This window comes from Gadus chalcogrammus, chromosome 6 (assembly GCF_026213295.1).
Source record: "Gadus chalcogrammus isolate NIFS_2021 chromosome 6, NIFS_Gcha_1.0, whole genome shotgun sequence".
Lineage (NCBI taxonomy): Eukaryota > Metazoa > Chordata > Actinopteri > Gadiformes > Gadidae > Gadus > Gadus chalcogrammus.
In genome coordinates, this window is record NC_079417.1 from 13,369,970 (window position 1) to 13,388,555 (window position 18,586).

Below are 18,586 nucleotides of genomic sequence, written 5' to 3' on the forward strand. Positions count from 1 at the left end.
GATTTTCAGCAGATTTTCAAGGGTTTCCATCGTCTAGGGTATATGTTTTTAATAACAAACATCACAATGCTCTATGTGGTCCTCAAAGATGTAAAAATGTAACATTTCGACTCATTGCACTGCAATCTACATCCTCCCAACTTAATATTTTTGCTGGATGTGATTGGTGCAAATTGCATATCAGTCATACTTTTCCTAGAACTGTAGTATTACTGCTACTACAACTACTTGTTATACTGCAACAGCAGGTAAGCGTGACACTCAGCGGTGCCAGCATTGCTTGCATTTTTCTCCTATTCAACGCCGGCCAAAGCTTTCAAAGCGGGCATACAGTCACGTCGAAAATTGCTTTGAGAGCGGGATGCATAGGCAGAGGTACGGACATCGATAATTGGCTAGTTTTCTGAGACGACGGAGGCAAGACTGTACAATGCCTTTTAACCTTTCCCTGACTCCAAAGGAGTGCATCTTCTCTATTCTTTTTTTTTCTGTGTTATTGGATTCGATTTTTGAATTCAACTTCAAAAGAAGGTGCTCTCCGTGTGCTATTTATAGCCATTCAGATCCATCGGTTCTGCCACCGACAAACATGAAGGCAGAGGAGGGAAGGAGGACACACACACACACACTAACACACACACACACTAACACACACACACACACACACACACACACATACACACACACACACACACACACACACACACACACACACACACACACACACAGGCTCGGTCTACAAGCTCAGAAAGCTCTGTACAGTTTATTATGTGGTATAATGCGGGAGGGTATGAAGGGCTGAGCTAAAATGGGACCTGCCTGCCCAGCCTGTCAACCTAATGCCCACTTTACGTTGAACATTTAGTTTTAAGGAAACAATACTTTTTTAGGGATACGCCGTAGCTGTGAAACAGACTCAATGAGCACGTTGCACTTGCAAACCTTGACAAGCGAATCTTGCCTTTCAGAAGGATAGATGTTTTCTTCAGATTTGAAAACTCAAAAAGCTCTTGAGATGAATGCCTTTCGATTGGCTTAAGATCGGAACAATCCATTTTTAGTAAAAGAATCAGATGTGAATAGTTTCTTCATCTCTTTCTCAATAATGTATTTTATGATAACAGCGTTTTCTTACATGCATAGTTAACTATAGTCTGTGGTATCTAGCATGCAGCCTACCTACCAAGGGAACGACTAGAAGTGCATCCCTCTGTAATTATGGTTCATGTGTAGTTCAGTGGTCATATATATCGAATGCATTTGTGTTATTCATCACCTTCTTACGGTGCGTGTCACTGTCGTGTGAATGTTCTTCTCAGCATTAATGCGGAGCAGAGGCAAAAAAACACGTGCGCAGTCAGAATAATTATAACCAAAGACCCATTAGGAGGGATCAGGAACTCTTCTTTTGAAGTGAGACAGTTGTCAAGATGTATTTTCTTCATAATGGTTAGTCTGCGAATCTCGAGATGAAGTCAGAGAAAACAATCCCTGAACTAAAGAATGCCGGGCAAGGGGCAAAATAAGATATGTGCGTGTGTGTGTGTGTGACTGTATTTTTTTTTTGTCCGAGAGATTGTCACTAGTGACAGTTTTATTGTTTACCCCTAGCTGTTTGTGCAGACAGCACAGTGACAGGAAGCCAGATAAACACTGACCCGGCATTAGCGCCAGTCCACTGCTACTAACTCTCTCTCTCACTCGTCCGACTGCCCCCACAGCCCCCTCAACCCCTCTGTCTTCATCCTCCTCGTCCCACCCCCTTCCCAGCCCGCTCTCCGCCGTACTCGGCCTGCCGCCACAGATTGCCTAAACACAAAGTGTCTTCTTTGTTGTCATGGAAACTGCTTCATTGTCGTTTCATTGGGCTCTAATGCTACTGCCGTTGGTTGAGTGCATCCTGCCGGCCGCGCGGAACAGCGTTTTAGAACAAAATGCACTGTTTGCAGCAACGCTGAACAGGACTCAGACACCATGGTTTCATGGCGCCTCACCCCTTCCACTCAATCTTTGCTTTCTGCTCTCTCCTCCGCACTCTTCGGTAGCCTCTCTCCCTTCACTCTTTTCGCCATGCTCCTTCGCCTCTGGTCGATTTTCCCTGGAGGCAGCGGACTGCAGGCACCCGTGTAGAAAATACAAGCTGCACCCAATGGTCACAAACTGTACGTTTAATGTGACCGAATCCATTTCCCATGGGTGTTTACTGTCGTCACTGTGCTTGTGTGGACCCTTGCAAAAAAATACTGTGAGATGCAGCATCCGGGGACTCCATAGTTCCATGTTCACACTGTTGATACCGGGAGGGTTACTCCTTCACACTTCACCTTTCAGTTGGGATTGAGATTAAAACACACAAGAGTGCCTCGGCAACACTTAAACTCAGCACATTCAAGTCGCTCTCTTTGGTTCTCACATTGGAGAAGCTTTGGTTGGCGAGTCCTAGCAAGGATGTTGGTTATGGACTTCTTTACTGAGCTGATACATAATTAAGTAAAAGATTGTTTACCATACATGAGCCTGCCATATCCATATATTTGTGTACTCCGCCTGTGATATGACCCTTGATATATTCCCATGATAACTTCATTTCTGTCTCTCGTGCATTCTCGCACTCGCTCTTTCTCTCGTGCTCTCTCCTTTTCTGTTCCTGGCCTCACCTCCTCCTCTTCCTCACGTGTCTGTATTCATTTTCAGTGCACACACACACACACACACACACACACACACACACACACACACACACACACACACACACACACACACACACACACTCTCCTTCTCCGAGCCCTCCGACCTCATATCTCCAGCAGGAGTGTGTTCCCTTGCCAGATGCCCATAGATCTGCTGCTTTGCATCCAAATGCATCCTCTACCCCCCCCCCCCCCCCCCTCCCACACACACTATCTCCTCCTTTCTTCCACTCCGCCTCGTGTTTCCGGAGCGTCCTTCCGGCCCTGATGGTATGCGCGGCACGTCCAGGTGGGCCTTTTGTCACAGGCGCACTACATTATTGAAACCAACGGGATCACTAATTCATGTCGGTGGATCGGCGCGCGCCCGGTAATGGGGGAGCGGGAGGGATTGAGGAAAACCCTTTGGGGAGCCAGGTGCTTGTTGCCTCTGAAGCAGAGGGGGGGAAGGGCTCTTTAATGTGGCGCAGATGATGCCTCGCCCGAGCCGATCGCTCACCTGTCACCTCTCCCTCCGCTCTGCTGGTCGTGCCTCCTCGCCCCCTCCTTCTCTCCTCCTAGCTCTCCTCCCCCTAGCTCTCCTCCTTTCCTCCCCCTAGCTCTCCTCCTCCTGGCCCTCCTTCTGTCCTCCTCCTCTCCTCCTCCTCCTAGCCCTCCTTCTCTTCTTCTCCTCTCCTCCTCCTAGCTCACCTCCTCTTCTCCTCGCCCCATCCTTCTCTCCTCCTCCTCCTCCTCGCCCAAGCCCTCCTTCTCTCCTCCTAATCCTTTCCCTCCTTCTATCCTCCTCCACTCCTCCACTTATCTCGTCCTCCTCTCTCTCCTTATCTCCTCCTGCTCCTCGCCCTCCTTCTCTCTCCCTCTCCCTCTTTCCCTCTAACTTCACCACCCACCTACCACTGCTTTTCACCGCTAATCCTTTTCATCTACTCCCCGGCAATGCTGCCCTTCCCTGACCACTGCACTCAATCGTCCGTTCATCCGTTCATTCGATCATACGTGTATTCATTAGCGCCAATGAGGCGGCTCCCACATGGGGAACACGTACAGCTGGATAACTGACATCTGACATCCGAAACCTGTCGGAACTGCAGGGGTCAGAGAGGACCAGTCCCACGCACACGCCACACACCTCTTCATCGTTATCCTTCAGAGCCATTTGTCCTCGCAGTTCCTTCCTCGATAAATCAGCTCTACCACTCGGACAGCATTCGGAATAACAGCGCTCCGCTCCGAGGCGACGCTGTAAAGGAGGTAGTGATGCAGGATGAGGACAGGTAGGGCAGAGGGGAGGAGGAGGAGGGACGCAGGGAGGGGCGAGCCAGCAAAGGAGAGAATAGAGAGAGCGGTGAGGGGAGAACAGCGATGAGAGGCCCAGGGGCCCTCATGTCCGAAAATAAAAATGAGTCTCAGTACGGGGATCCGGCCCAGCGGTCTGGACAGGATAGGCCGCGATGCACATCTTAACAGCCAGGGATCCTCTCGCCGCTCCCCGGAATATGGATGGCAATATCAGAACATGATGCGCCGTGCGAGTGCAACTCTTCCTCCGCATTCCTTCCTTTCCCTCCCTACTCGTATCCACCGTCGGAGGTGTGACTTGTCAGACGAGCCACAGACCTCTGAAGGTGTGCTGTTGTTGTTTGTTTGGCAGTGTCGTGCGTAGGGTGCAGCTTTCTACATGGTCGTGCGGATTGTGTGCGATGTGGTTTAACATGGTCGGGGTAAACTCCAGCCTGTCGCGTCACATGCTCGTCAATCCATGTAAATGGATTATAATATAGTATGTGAATGTCTAATATGCTACTAAACTCAATGGTTGGAGAGATAGAAAGGAAGAAAGAGGGGGAGGGAGCAAGAGCACGGGAGAGAGAACGGCATTAAATATTCATAGAGGATCCGTCAGCATAAAGATCAAGCATGTTTTTCCTGAAGGTTAATGGGTCAAATATGTTGATCAAAACCTAGTTGTTGCACACACTCCACTCATTAGCACCATTTAAAGGGAATGATTTGATACAGATTCTCTGATCTTCCCCCTGGCCTTCCCTTGTGTATACATGAGAGCACACACACACGCTTTAAAACACACACATGCACACATGCTTTGACACACACACACACACACACACACACACACACACACACACACACACACACACACACACACACACACACACACACTTAAAACACACACACCACATAATTTGAGTCCTGTGAGCACTGGCCGAAATGCAGATATTTCGCTTTGAACTAATCTCAACTGCTCACTACCACACACACACACACACACACACACACACACACACACACACACACACACACACACACACACACACACACACACACACACACACACACACACACACACACACACACACACACACACACACAGTGAGGTGTACACTCCCCTGCAGGCCTCCTTTCATCACATCAGGTGTTTAATTATTAATGTGTGTAAGTGTTAGGAGGATGGCAGAGTATCTGAGGAGTCGTGACCCCTACGGCAGGACTGTTTAACCTTTAGAGCGGAACACCTACTGAACGAACGGGCACGTGCCTTTAAGAGAGAGAGAGAGGGCGTGCATGCAAAATCATGAGTCTCTTTTAGCACATTCGAGGGTAGAGGTTATGGAAAGAGACACGCTTTATGTATGCATTCCTTTGTTGCGGTGTTTGTTTGATGGATGTGTACATGATCCCTCTAGATCTAACTCTAACTGTTTCTCTCTCTCTCTCTCTCTCTCTCTCTCTCTCTCTCTCTCTCTCTCTCTCTCCTCCTCTCTCTCTCTCTCCCTCTCTTCTCCACGCCTCTGTTGCAGGTGTGTGGAGATCATCGCCAAGGAGGGGAGGAGTCTCAAGGAGCTGTATCTTGTCTCCTGTAAAATCACAGACCACGGTACAGTCCACCCCTGTTCTTCAGTTGTCTCCCTTCCCTAGAGCAGCCTCTATGTAGAAACATGCATGTAATAGTATTATTGTTATTATTATTATTAAGTCGTTTTGTAGGATCAAGATACATGAGATACATGATATGATTCGGCATTGGATCTGAATATTCAGATTAAATCAGTACTCTTGACCCCCTGATATCTAAAGGTTGTTAGTGTTCTCATGGTTGTGTACAGAACCAAGAATCAGCCTTTCTTTGCATTTAGGTTATCATTCCTTCTCTATTGCATGCCTCTCTCATATGACTGTCACTAGTTACCATGGTTTCATAAGCATTGTTTTCTCGATGGTCAGAATCTTCAGGATGGGCTCCGATAATATAGATTACGTTTTTTTCTCACGATGAGATGTTTCTGTTTTTTAGTTTTAGTGTATGTGGTGTGCCGTGTTTGCAGATGAAAAAAATAGTCAACTAGGTTGGGTCAGATGTGAGGACAGGATTCAGCTGTCTCATCTTTAAAGCATCATACATGGCCCGTTTTCCACTGGGCGCAAGCAGAGATGCTTGTGGGCAGGCAGAGAGACAGACAGACAGACAGACAGACAGACAGCCAGCCTGACATCCTGTGTACCCTGCCGGCTGCCCTTTCTCGCTCGATAAACCTGTTTGCTCTGCTCTGAGTTTAACAGAGAATGAACCTTCACCCTGTGTCACGCCAAAGCAGGTCAAAGTAGTCGTAGTGGTTGGAAGCTGAAGGGAAAGACTCTTTTATACTGTATTTGCTTTTTTCAAGGCCTTAGTCTGTATTGGGCCTTTGTAATTTCCCCTCCCGTTCTTTGCAGTGGTTATGCTCCTTCTACCAAATGCAGGATTACCTAGGAAAATGACCCTCTGGAGAATGACTCTAAAGAGCACTCAAACGTATTTGGTTCTATTCTTACACAGCAGACTGTGCTGTTCTGTGTGTGTCCCTTTTACACTGGTTTTGTAAAGGCGCAATATTTTGCACAACTGTGTGCATGTTTGTGTGTGTGTGTGTGGTGGTGAGGGGGCAGATTGTGCGTGTGTCTCTGCGTCTGTTTATGTGTGAGGTTGTGGGAACTGTGATTGATTGATGACCTGAAGATCACAACAGTACATTAGACCACAAATGTATGTTACCCCCAACAAGCGCGCTCTCGCTCTCTCTCTCTCTCTCTCTCTCTCTCTCTCTCTCTCTCTCTCTCTCTCTCTCTCTCTCTCTCTCTCTCTGTCTCTGTCTCTGTCTCTGTCTCTCTCTCTCTTTATCGCCGTCTACAGTCTGTGTGTGTGTGTGTGTCTGCGTGTTTTGCTGTGATGGAGATGCATGTTGCTGCAGCAGCTCCTTGCCCTAACAGAATGATTTGTGAATTTCCTGTTTCTCTCTCTGATAAATTGAATAACAGAAATGAGATTTTACATCTGCCAAGCTGGCCGCTGTATTTTTCCGTCCATCTCCTCGGCTAATTATTTTTTATTAATGGCTTCGGTGAATGCATTCGAGATATCCACAAGCCTCTCATATGTGAGTGTTCTGTTTTCTATCCGGCTTGCCTGTGTGATGTAACTAGGAGCTTTTAGGACGAAAATACCGCCGGGAGAAACAGACAGACAGACCGGCAAACAGGAAGAGAGACATTCGGAGCAGAGGCATTAGGGAGTTTACTAAAATATCATTTTACACATGTGCCCGGGGTGTTGAGGCCATCCATGGACAAAAATAATTAGTAAGTGAAAGGCTGTTTTAAACTGATGAGCACAGCGTCATTGTGAAAGCGCTGTTGGAGTGCTTCAAAAAGGCCTCATCAGAAGCCTTTTACCATGCGTTCACACCAAAAGCTAAGCTAATTCTTGGCGCAACGCGAATTAATGAGAACTCAAACACGCAAAGAGATGCAGCGCGAACGGCCTGAATGGTGTGGCGTGAACCACACGGTTCACACAAATTATAGTCGCGCGAATTCGGCCTATTTGCATGTTCGTTTTAATATTTTAGCTTTGGTGCAAATTAACGCAGGTTGAATATTCTCTTTGCTTTTTGTGTCAGCGCTGCTTTAATGTCATGGTACATGGACCACCACAACGCCACCACACAAACACCCCTGGTGCCGTGCGTCGACGGGAGGACAGCTTCCACGGGACATGTCGACTGTGCTATAATGAGCAGTGAAGACCATACTACAATTCTGTATATGGTTCTATGGCTCTTTCCAAAAACATATTGTAACACTTTAAACGATTTTATTATATATTTATAATGACATTTTTCTATTTATAATTTATATTCATAATATAAAATATCTATAGATAAATAGCTTAATGAATACAAAACATACTGCTGAAGCTATCTGGGAATGAGGGGAGATGTTTGTTTATTCCCCAAGTTGTCCATACACATCCCCCCCACACACACATACACAAACTTGTTTCCTTCCAAATGTAATTGAAAACTGTACACACGCCGAGGTTGTTCTTTTGGCCTAGCGACATGCCGCACAACGCGAGGCGTCTCTCCTCCGTATTGTCCTCCATGTTTCCTGATTCTCCATCTCGACTGGGTGGATATTGAGGTGAAAGGCCACCCTGGTAACAGATATTGTGTTTGTGATTGTGAGGTTGCGGTACATGAAGTTATTATGGCGCTTGTGTTTTCTTGTGTCTTGCTTCATTTTGTTGCAGGTTTTTTTATGTTGTGTTATTTATTTTATTTGCGTATCTATTTATCTATTTATTTTTGCTTAGGAATGCAAAAAATGGAATGTGTGTACGTACATATATTTGAAAAAGTCACGATGTCTTTGCAACCGTCTTCCATTCTCCCTTAAATTCGGTAGATTACCCCTGCTTGGAATTTACTGATATTTTATTCAAACAAATAATAGTAAAATTATACAGTAATTGTATTTCCCTAGAGCGAACGATTCCAACGATATTTGCACCTGGTTCTAGGTTTTATTAAGAACCGACTGTAAAGGCATTGTTTGAATATTCACAGAGACACCTATGGCCATTTCTGCTTCTTTCAGTATTCACGGTTTCAGATGTATCGATAGTGAGGGAGGAACAAGTTCTCTCAGCGATGGCAGGTTGCCGAATTTAATTGTACCAGTGGTTCGACAAAAAGTGAAGCCCCATCATAAAGTCTAATAGGGAAGACACACCCTTCCAGTTTGTTTAACAGCAACCAAATCGGCCCAAACAAAGGGTTTGAGATAGTGTATAAAGTACATCAGTGAGCAACATCCATATCTTTGTTACATTGACATTGAGGGACGACCAAGTTCGGTGTGCCTTTTAACCATCACTCTTTGTAAGGCGTCAATTAGTTTAAGCAAATCAGAGGAGCCGGTGCGCCGTCTGTGTGGCCTGCAGCACCGTTGTCCCAGCGCCTCAGCAGAATGAAAGCGGCTCTGACTAGGACTCTGAAAGACGAGCCCGATGAGAAAGAGCGGGCGGCCTCTCTCCCAGTGCTAATCAGATCCGCGGCCTCCACACTGGAGTGACACGTACACAACCGGCTCTTCAGACCGTAGACTCCCTGCACACCTGGAAGGAGAGGGTTCCCCTCCTCTCTTTCTCATCTTATGGTGTGTGTGTGTGTGTGTGTGTGTGTGTGTGTGTGTGTGTGTGTGTGTGTGTGTGTGTGTGTGTGTGTGTGTGTGTGTGTGTCACACACACACACACACATACACACACACACACACACACACACACACACACACACACACACACACACACACACACACACACACACACACACACACTGTGTGTAACTTTTGTTAAATGTTGTTATCTACACTGCTCCCAAGTAGGCATGTGTATCTCCATGAGTTTATCGTGTCCTGGGCAGCCCACCTGCTACATGCAGAGGCTCAAAAGAGGAGCACGAGACCATATGCTAATGCCCCTCTTTCATTCCCCCTCTCACTCAATCTCTTCCTCCTGTGTACTTATGTGTCAATACGAGATACTGGCTGTCGTGCTGGTGAGTGGGTTGCTGTGTGTGTGTGTGTGTGTGTGTGTGTGTGTGTGTGTGTGTGTGTGTGTGTGTGTGTGTGTGTGTGTGTGTGTGTGTGTGTGTGTGTGTGTGTGTGTGTGTGTGTGTGTGTGTTGACAGTGAACAGGTGACCACGAGCTGAGCTATTGAAAGAAAGCGTTGACAAGGAGGTCCTTGTCCCACAGAGCTGGGCTGGTGTTGGGATGTTATCTACCATTTTGTCTTCCAAAGGAGCCAATGGTTATGAGTTAGTTGCTTTGTGTTACTTTGTTATTGTTCCTGTGTGTGTGTGTGTGTGTGTGTGTGTGTGTGTGTGTGTGTGTGTGTGTGTGTGTGTGTGTGTGTGTGTGTGTGTGTGTGTGTGTGTGTGTGTGTGTGTTTGTCTGTGCCTGCATGCTTCTGCTCATAAATGTGGTCATACACAGCACCATGCATAATCTATGTAGCATATTTTTTCTTTGTCAATATTCCCACACCCCCATTCAGTTCCTTCCCCGACCCCCCCTCCCTTTTTCCCCCCTTTTTCCCTTCCTCAATCACTCAAAGTCCATCTCGCCTCCTTCCCAGATGACGACCTTTCCTGCTTTCTTTTCCACTCTCATCCGCGGCTCCATCCGTCTTTCAGAGCCACCTTTCATCTCGGGTGGCTTACCCTAAACGTGTTGAACGTTGATAGATGGAGATCCATCGCTCCTCTCTTTGAGCGGAGCCACAAAGCTCTGAGTGTGTGGACGCCTTTGCACATGTGGAGGTGTGCCTGTGTGTGTGTGTGTGTGTGTGTGTGTGTGTGTGTGTGTGTGTGTGTGTGTGTGTGTGTGTGTGTGTGTGTGTGTGTGTGTGTGTGTGTGTGTGTGTGTAATCAGGAAAAACAGAACGTGATCGCTGCAAGCGAAAACATAGTAGACCGTATTCACAGCTCTAACAGCAGAAGGACAGCAGGAACAAGGTCAAAGTTTTATAAATGGCTGTCCCATTGGTTTCTAATAAATAAATCCATGAAGTTGTTGGGGATCTCGATCTTTTCTTATTTATTTTATTTTATCTCATATATATATGTGTTGCATTTAATTTAGCTTAGTTTAGCTTAGTTTAACGTTTTACAGTTTGTTTGTTTTTCACAAGGAAGTCATGGATTTTTCTGTGGTCATTTAATTTGCAGTGAATTGTTTTGGATAGCGTTATGTGTGCTTATTAACACCTTTAATATCAGCATATAACTCATGCCCATTGGTCAACCATTGAGCATCAATATAGCTAAACATGGGAGACGGCATGAAGGCACACTCGTTATGTTTTCTGAGGTTCAAATGGGACCATAACAAACCACTTCCTGCCATTTACTAGTGAGACCTCATGGCCTTTCATTTGTTTCTCAGGAAATATTTTTTGAAAGTTAATTAATTACAGACTTATTTTCTTATCCCTGCTCAAACACGTCCAAACAACTTTTCTGCCCGGAAAGTTTACCGCATTTTGTATTCCAGCTAACACTTGTGTCAGCTCCGAACACTGCAAGGAATCTCACTGGGTCTGGTCCCTGCAGATTGCCAGATGGACTTGTGCGCTGCCATGACCACAACACAGTAACCTGCCAGAACGTTCATGGGTGCAACTGTGTGTGGGAAAGAGGCTTATGTGTTTCTCTGCCCTCTTTCATATATGTCTTTTGTGGAGGGCTCGAATGCATGTTCTCATGCCTCAGTTAAGGCTTTCTCACGGATGATCCCCAATCTTTAGAGTTGTTGAAGAAAGGCTGTTGCTACCGATAATAATGAGGCAATAGAAATACGCAAAAAATACATTATGATTAAATGACATTATGGTCAAATGACCTCCTGAAACTGTATCTTTCTGTATCACTTTGGTCCGTTTAGTGCTTTGCTTGTGTGGGAGCATCCCTTCATTAAATGCCAGCATAAGGAGGTTCCAAGGCCATGATGGTCTGCACTGGGAGCCTTTTTAGACTGCCTAATGGAACTTTGTTCCCCCTTTCCATTAGCTTGCCACTATAAATCCAGCGTGCATCCCATAATACCAGGCACATATTGATAGGGGGAAACGTCTGACGTTAAACCAACACGATGGCACGGCGGAAGTGTAAAAGGACCTCGCCACACCGTCTGATGGATTATACACTGGTTTTGAGTGTATAACACTCTCTCGCTCTTTCTCTCTTGCACGTTCTCCCTTGCTCTCCCCCGTCTATCTCTCCCGCTCTCTCTCTCTCTATTTATATCCGTCTCTCCCTCCCTCTCTCTCTTCCTTACTCGATCTGTTTATCCCTTCACTATATTTATATCCTTTCCCTGTCTTCATCCCCCTCTCTTTGTTATTGTTTGTTTGTGTACGTGTGTATTACATTTTCTGTGTGTGTGTGTATATATTAGCGTTCCGTCTTGTTTGCTGAGTGCTAGAGCTCCGTGGTGTAAGTGCTGCGGAGCATAATGTGATGTAAACTTAGATAGTGTAATAGCTTGTTTGGTTCTCTTTGTCCGCTGTTCAGTAGGTAAATAATGAAAGTCCAAAAGCACCAGATTAAAATGCAAAGAGCAAAATGGCAGATTTACGAATGTTGCCGGGGGGAGCAAGTCAATAGGAAAGCATTGGTTGTTTGTGTGTGTGTGTGTGTGTGTGTGTGTGTGTGTGTGTGTGTGTGTGTGTGTGTGTGTGTGTGTGTGTGTGTGTGTGTGTGTGTGTGTGTGTGTGTGTGTGTGTGTGTGTGTGTGTGTGCGCGCGCACTTGTTATTCTTCTGCATGTGTATAGAAAAGCTCTTTAGATGTTATTTTTATTCCAAAAAAGACTTGAATGTGAACATTGCTCTATTCACATGGGCACATCTTCACATCATTTTTTTCGCATTACTTTAGCTCTTCTCTGGTTCCAAAAGAAGCAGCTATGTCTATGTCTCAGCACTGTATCCACTGAACCATTGATTAATCAAGCGGATATTCCAAAACGATCAATTGAGAATCCTCTTTGGCAATCTAATTGCCTGCTAATGATACCGGCCACTTCAAGTCGTTTGTCGTTGATAGGGTTGTTGTCATCAACCACCACAACCACCATCATCATTATTTATTTATTCATGTTTATTCCCTCTTTAACGTCACTCACGTCATTAAAGCCCAAGTTGATGAGTGAATTAGCACAGTGTTGTTCTCCCCTCTCCCACTGTGAATCGGGTTTAGCTTAAGGGACCGGAGCCGGGCCCCCGCCATGACCTCTGACGCAGAGGGAGCAGTGTTCCGTACAAACAGCAGCTACAGGGGCCGCATGCCGAGGCCATGTTCTCTCCTTGAAGCGGGGGGGGGGGGGGGGGAAGAGGGGGAGAGAGAGGGAGGGGAGAGAGAGAGAGAGAGAGAGAGAGAGAGAGAGAGAGAGAGAGAGAGAGAGAGAGAGAGAGAGAGAGAGACGGAGAGAGAGAGAGACGGAGAGAGAGAGAGGGCGACGGAGAGAGAGGGCGACGGAGAGAGAGGGCGACGGAGAGAGGGCGACGGCGCGACAGAGAGAGAAAGAGCGAGGGCGAGAGACACAGAACGGCATATGTTGCAGTGCGCTAGTGGACATGACGAGGTTAAGAGCTCATAAAGCGGGTTATTATCTCTGCAAATCAATGAGAGTGGCTGAGCCGCCGGGGGAAAGATAGCATCCTGCATTACACCTTACCCCGGTCTGGATACCCGCTCTGCTGCTGCTCCCACGCACACCGGGGTCCTGGGGATCTGTTCCGCACACGCTCATGCTGACCCACGTAGTTAATGTTATGGTGCATCGAATGATACCAGGGAATGGAGTGAATACACTAAGGTCACCATTCAAAGTGAATCGCGCCAGTGGCGGATCGCTTTTGCAGGTGAAAAAAGATTCTTTGTTGCATATAAAAACAATTGGCTGGCCGGTAGATTTTACCACTTAGATTTGACAGGTATAAAGGCACAAAGTAACATTTTTGGACCCTGACGTTAGCTACATCATTTTGAAGTGGCCATGTTTGCGTTTCAATGTATTTTATTTTTACAAGCCCATTTCCTTCGTTGTAATCATCTTGAAAACATGGGCAATAAGGTGCACGATCAGAGGCGCTAGAGTTAACAGTGACCACTTCTTTGAGGATAAACACGCGTGTGTCGTCCTTTAAACAAGAGAAAGCCTCGCGGTGAGAGAGAAACAGTATCAGAACAGTGTCTGGTATGGCATAAAGAAGGGGTGAAAAAAGATTCAGCTTAAGACTGAGTTCTGAGGAACCTCTGGAACCGCTGTGGTCTGGAGCGTGGCCAAACTTCCTGCCTCCCCTGTTGTACGCTCCAAACTTTCATCCACTGTTCTGGGTGAGGGATCGTGCGGTTGATTAGGAAAGTGTGACCAGAATGGGGTTTTAGGTTGAGCGTCTGGCCTGGATCCTCCATGCAAAAGGGAAAGAGGCATTAAACCAGATGACTGCTGTTCGACTATATATGCAGCGGACGATGCTTTCGACAGAATTACAATCTCCACACAGTCTGTCCGGTCGAGTGTATTTCAGTCTACAAGTCTCCGTTTCCATTTCCGTGAAAGAGCCAATGGTGCTTTTTGCAGATTGCGGCGCGGCGCACAGGGTCTGAAATTGAATTAGTTTCCATATATTGTCCCATCCTCCTCTTTCCCTAGCTAAGCCCTGTGGTCTATCCACTGTTTGCCTTATGAAGGGGAAAAGCGATGGGCTTAAGCTGAGAGGGCCAGGGCTTTACGCTGTCTTTCCGTTTGCCACACACATTTATGCTACGCTACGCTGCTGCCCCAGACACACAGAGGCCCACAAAGAGAGAGTGGCGCACACACACCGCACCACACACACACACACACACACACACACACACACACACACACACACACACACACACACACACACACACAGAGAAACACACACACAAACACACACAAACACACACACAAACACACAGGGGAACAGAAACAGAAAGGCGCACACTCACACACACAGGGGAACAGAAACAGACAGACACACACACACACACACACACACACACACACACACACACACACACACACACACACACACACACACACACACACACACACACACACACACACACACAGATACAGACAGACACAGAGGAACCCAAGTCCACAGACACTGGTGTGTACAAGGACAGAAATGAGTATATGAATGAGCACATTCATCTGCACCCACTGTGGATATGCTGGGCAGCTTACGACGCTCATATCTGCTGTCACTCATGCTATCATGTTTCAGCGTTCAGATATTTAACTTCTGGAAAAGATGACTGAGTCGCTACCATTTAAGGCCAAGGCTTGTGAAAAGGAAGGCCAAGGAGATCAATGTTTATGGGGGTGCGTGCGTGTTTGTGTGCGTGTTTGTGTGTGTGTCTGTGTGTGTGTTCGGGCTCGTGACAGAGGGAGAGGGCAGGATTAAATGTCATGTAAGAATATGTTTGTTTCTGGGACCATACCAAAGCTCTGGTCAGCCTATTATAGAATAGCTTAAGTGATCATAGAGCCCATATGTGTTTAGGAAAATTCCATATAAATACTCTATACAGGCTTTCTCTCTCTACCTCTCATCCTACTCCTGCCTTATAATTCTAATAGCAGCATATTCTTAGTGTGTCTCAGAGGCTCCGTAATGTCGAGCTGTGTGTGTGTGTGTGTGTGTGTGTGTGTGTGTGTGTGTGTGTGTGTGTGTGTGTGTGTGTGTGTGTGTGTGTGTGTGTGTGTGTGTGTGTGTGTGTGTGTGTGTGTGCGCGCGCGCGCGCGTGATGCGCCTGTTATGCTGGCTAGGAGGTTTTTGTTTATACAAGAGCCATTGTGTTTTCCCATTTGGGGTGCTGTAAGGACCGTGGGTGGGTGGGTGGGGGGGTGTGTGTGTGTGTGTGTGTGGGGGGGTGTGTGTGTGTGTGTGTGTGTGTGTGTGTGTGTGTGTGTATGACAAGCATTTCTCTTGGGGCTGCAACATAAGCACACCACTATTGCCTCTGAAACGGCTATATAGCCGGTGGACAGGTGTAAAATCTCTTGCTATTGCAATAATGATTAGACCTTCTGCTTTCTATTTCTGTAATGCTTCTTCCCTCTCCCTCCAGTTTACTGTGTACATTTTTCACTCCCTCTATCTTCATGAGGTCCTATTGCTCTCCCCCTCTCTCTCTAACTTTCTCCCTGGTATCCTACTGCGCTCTCGTTTTCTCTCTCTCTCTCTCTCTCTCTCTCTCTCTCTCTCTCTCTCTCTCTCTCTCTCTCTCTCTCTCTCCCCCCCTCTGTTTCCCCCTCTGTTTCCTTGGCCTTCAACTGGTCCCTGTTTTTTCTTCCCTCTGCCTTTCATTCGTGTGAAGCTGCGCTCCTCTGGGGTGTGAATGGAGTGCTGTGGGTGGTGGGAGCGTGGGCGTGCACTGATGGGGTGAGGGCTGAGGAAGGTGTCTAATGGAGGAAACCCTCCCCACTGAGAGATCCATGTTCTCAGTGAACACCAGCGTGTTCTGACACTGACAAGGTGCAGAGGAAGACCCCTTTGGGAAATTATTCCCCCACTGTTACCCCCATTTTTACTTCCTTTCATACTTAGTGTATTGGGTCACTCTCTCCCTCTCTCTCTCTCTCTCTCTCTCTCTCTCTCTCTCTCTCTCTCTCTCTCTCTCTCTCTCTCTCTCTCTCTCTCTCTCTCTCTCTCTCTCTCTCTCTCTCTCTCTCTCTACTCCCCCCCCCTGACATCTGTGTTAGGATTGTTTATGGAGACCTCCAGCATGTTCGCATAAAGCCCATATCTTCTGTGGATGTTTGAACAAGTGTTTGAGTAGAAACACAACCGCCTCATGTCTGTGTCCATGCCACAATTATTTAGAAATGTGATTATGGACCTGAATATACAATGCATTCTGGGAAAACCCTCCAAATTGTTTCGGACAAAATCCTCCAAATTCTCTCTGGACATTGGATACTTTAAACTACTGCCATCAAATGATGTCATTCCCATAACAAATATCTGGATTTCACAGTCATTTGTCTAGACTTGTCACTTCATCCCGTCTAAACGGTGTGGAATTATGTTTTGTTTTTACAATTACGAGCGCTTCCACTAACAGGCTTGGCCCCTGCATGCACTCGATACAGCCTGAGATGGGGCGCCCTGTTGAAAGTGTTGACACAGGTCTCTGTGTTGTGCAGATTTATAGGTGGAGGAGTCAAACTGCATCATGGGGATGAGGTGCTTTACATTGTTGCACCTTTTCTACAATGAGGTAAAATTCTTAGGGAAGTCTTCAGGAGGAAGCATTATAGAAGACACAGATGACTTTATTTTTGAAAAGGCAAAATGGGAAAAGTATTATGCATTATTGATAATAGTTCTCACAGGACCAGGCTAACTTGGGCAATTGATGCTACTTTCTGAAATGCCATCACTGAACCTAAGGAAGATATGATGCCCTTAATACTTAATACTTAATACTGCCCTTAATAGAAGGCCTTTTTGAAGTTTTTTAAAGCACAGGATGGTAGCCGAGACGAGCGCCAGAAACTAATCTATCTATTTAAAATGACACATTTCCTACATCTTATTTATTTTGGTGCATATTTCCCTCTTGTAGAAAGTGAAATACTTTTGTAACCCGTTGATCACAATAAAGCCTTTCTTTTGTATTTGAAGGTCACTCTCACTTGCACCTCATTTTCTACATCTTTATATTTGAGAGATTATGCCGGTGCTAATCCTCCGCAAGGTCAACCTTTGTATTGTGTGATTATCCCCCACTGTTTATTCATAACTCCTGCCGATGTCATTTCCTCCTGCTGGCTCTGACCTTTGACCTGTCATTTACCTCCTGTCGTATTAATGGCTTATTTTACCTTGGTGGCCGCGGCCCAAAACCGCACCCCTCTGTCTTTAGCGCCATAGGATTCCTCCACACACGGGGCGATCCAAACAGTGTGTTAATGCTAAATCTATTTATTTCCAAAGGTCACTTTTGTTCTCTGAATACGCACTTTTCGACTTATTCGTGTTTTTTCGACTTATTCCCTAATCCTCTCCTCCCCTCTCTCATCGTTTTTCTCCCCCTATAATTCTGTCTCCATATCCCATCCTCTTTTCATGCTCTGTGTTTTTCTTATCACATGCGGTTGTTTGACAGACGCGCCGTCTGTCTTTCAGTCAAGGGCTAATGGTCATGTATACAGAAGAAACTTTAACTTAACAGCAGATGTCAAACGGGTCAGCTACCGTCTTCTATGTTCCAGCAGCAGCAGCAGCAGCAGAGGCTAAAGCCAGCCCGTTACGGCTCTTTAGCCTCCATTCGATGTAATTAGCTGCAGATTAATTAATGTAACCGTGTTTGTGTGTGTCTAGCGTGTGGAGTGTGTAGATCCTCGACTCGCACAGAGATTCAGCCAGTGTGGTAAACCCTGCGAATACTTTGGCTGCGTATCCCAATGGTCCCTATAGAATTGGTACCGTAGGGTTTATTTGATCACATCCTATAAGCAGACCTTCAATTTTATAGGGGTCAACAACGTTTTTATACATAACTGGTTCTTTGAGGATCTTTTTTCATCGTTTAAAAAGCTTATTTTTCTGCAATATTATGAGGATTTTTAATTTTTAATGCATATTAAAAAATCATATTTAGTAGTTGTATCATGTTTTAGACGGTTGACATTGCATCTTTCTGAGCTCTGTAGTTTTCATATTAAAATTGTTAAGATCTTTGTAACTTATGATATGCTCTACCATTGCACAATACTCTCATAGAAATCTGCCGTGCCTCAGGTAATAAGGATGCCATTCCAAACATTAAAGTCATTCCTCACATCCGCTTTGGTATTTAGATCGGATGAGGAAATATGTCTGGAAAAAACCCATGGGAAAGATTTCTGTTGTTAACAAGCTGTCTCTTATTGTTTGGAGGGATGAAAAAGCTGGAGGATGAAATAATCAATATGTCTGAGGCATATCTTTTAAGTAGTGGGGTGAACTATGGTAG

The 18,586-nt window shown here is 46.0% G+C and overlaps 1 protein-coding gene across 1 annotated transcript in view; it reads left to right on the forward strand.

Moving 5' to 3' along the window:
• fbxl17 (F-box and leucine-rich repeat protein 17) overlaps positions 1-18,586 on the forward strand; it is a 179,933-nt gene that overhangs the window by 115,488 nt on the left and 45,859 nt on the right. Inside the window, exon 9 of the mRNA XM_056592270.1 lies at positions 5,510-5,586. Coding sequence (XP_056448245.1) covers positions 5,510-5,586 — 77 coding nt within the window. The remainder of the gene's footprint in view (positions 1-5,509; positions 5,587-18,586) is intronic.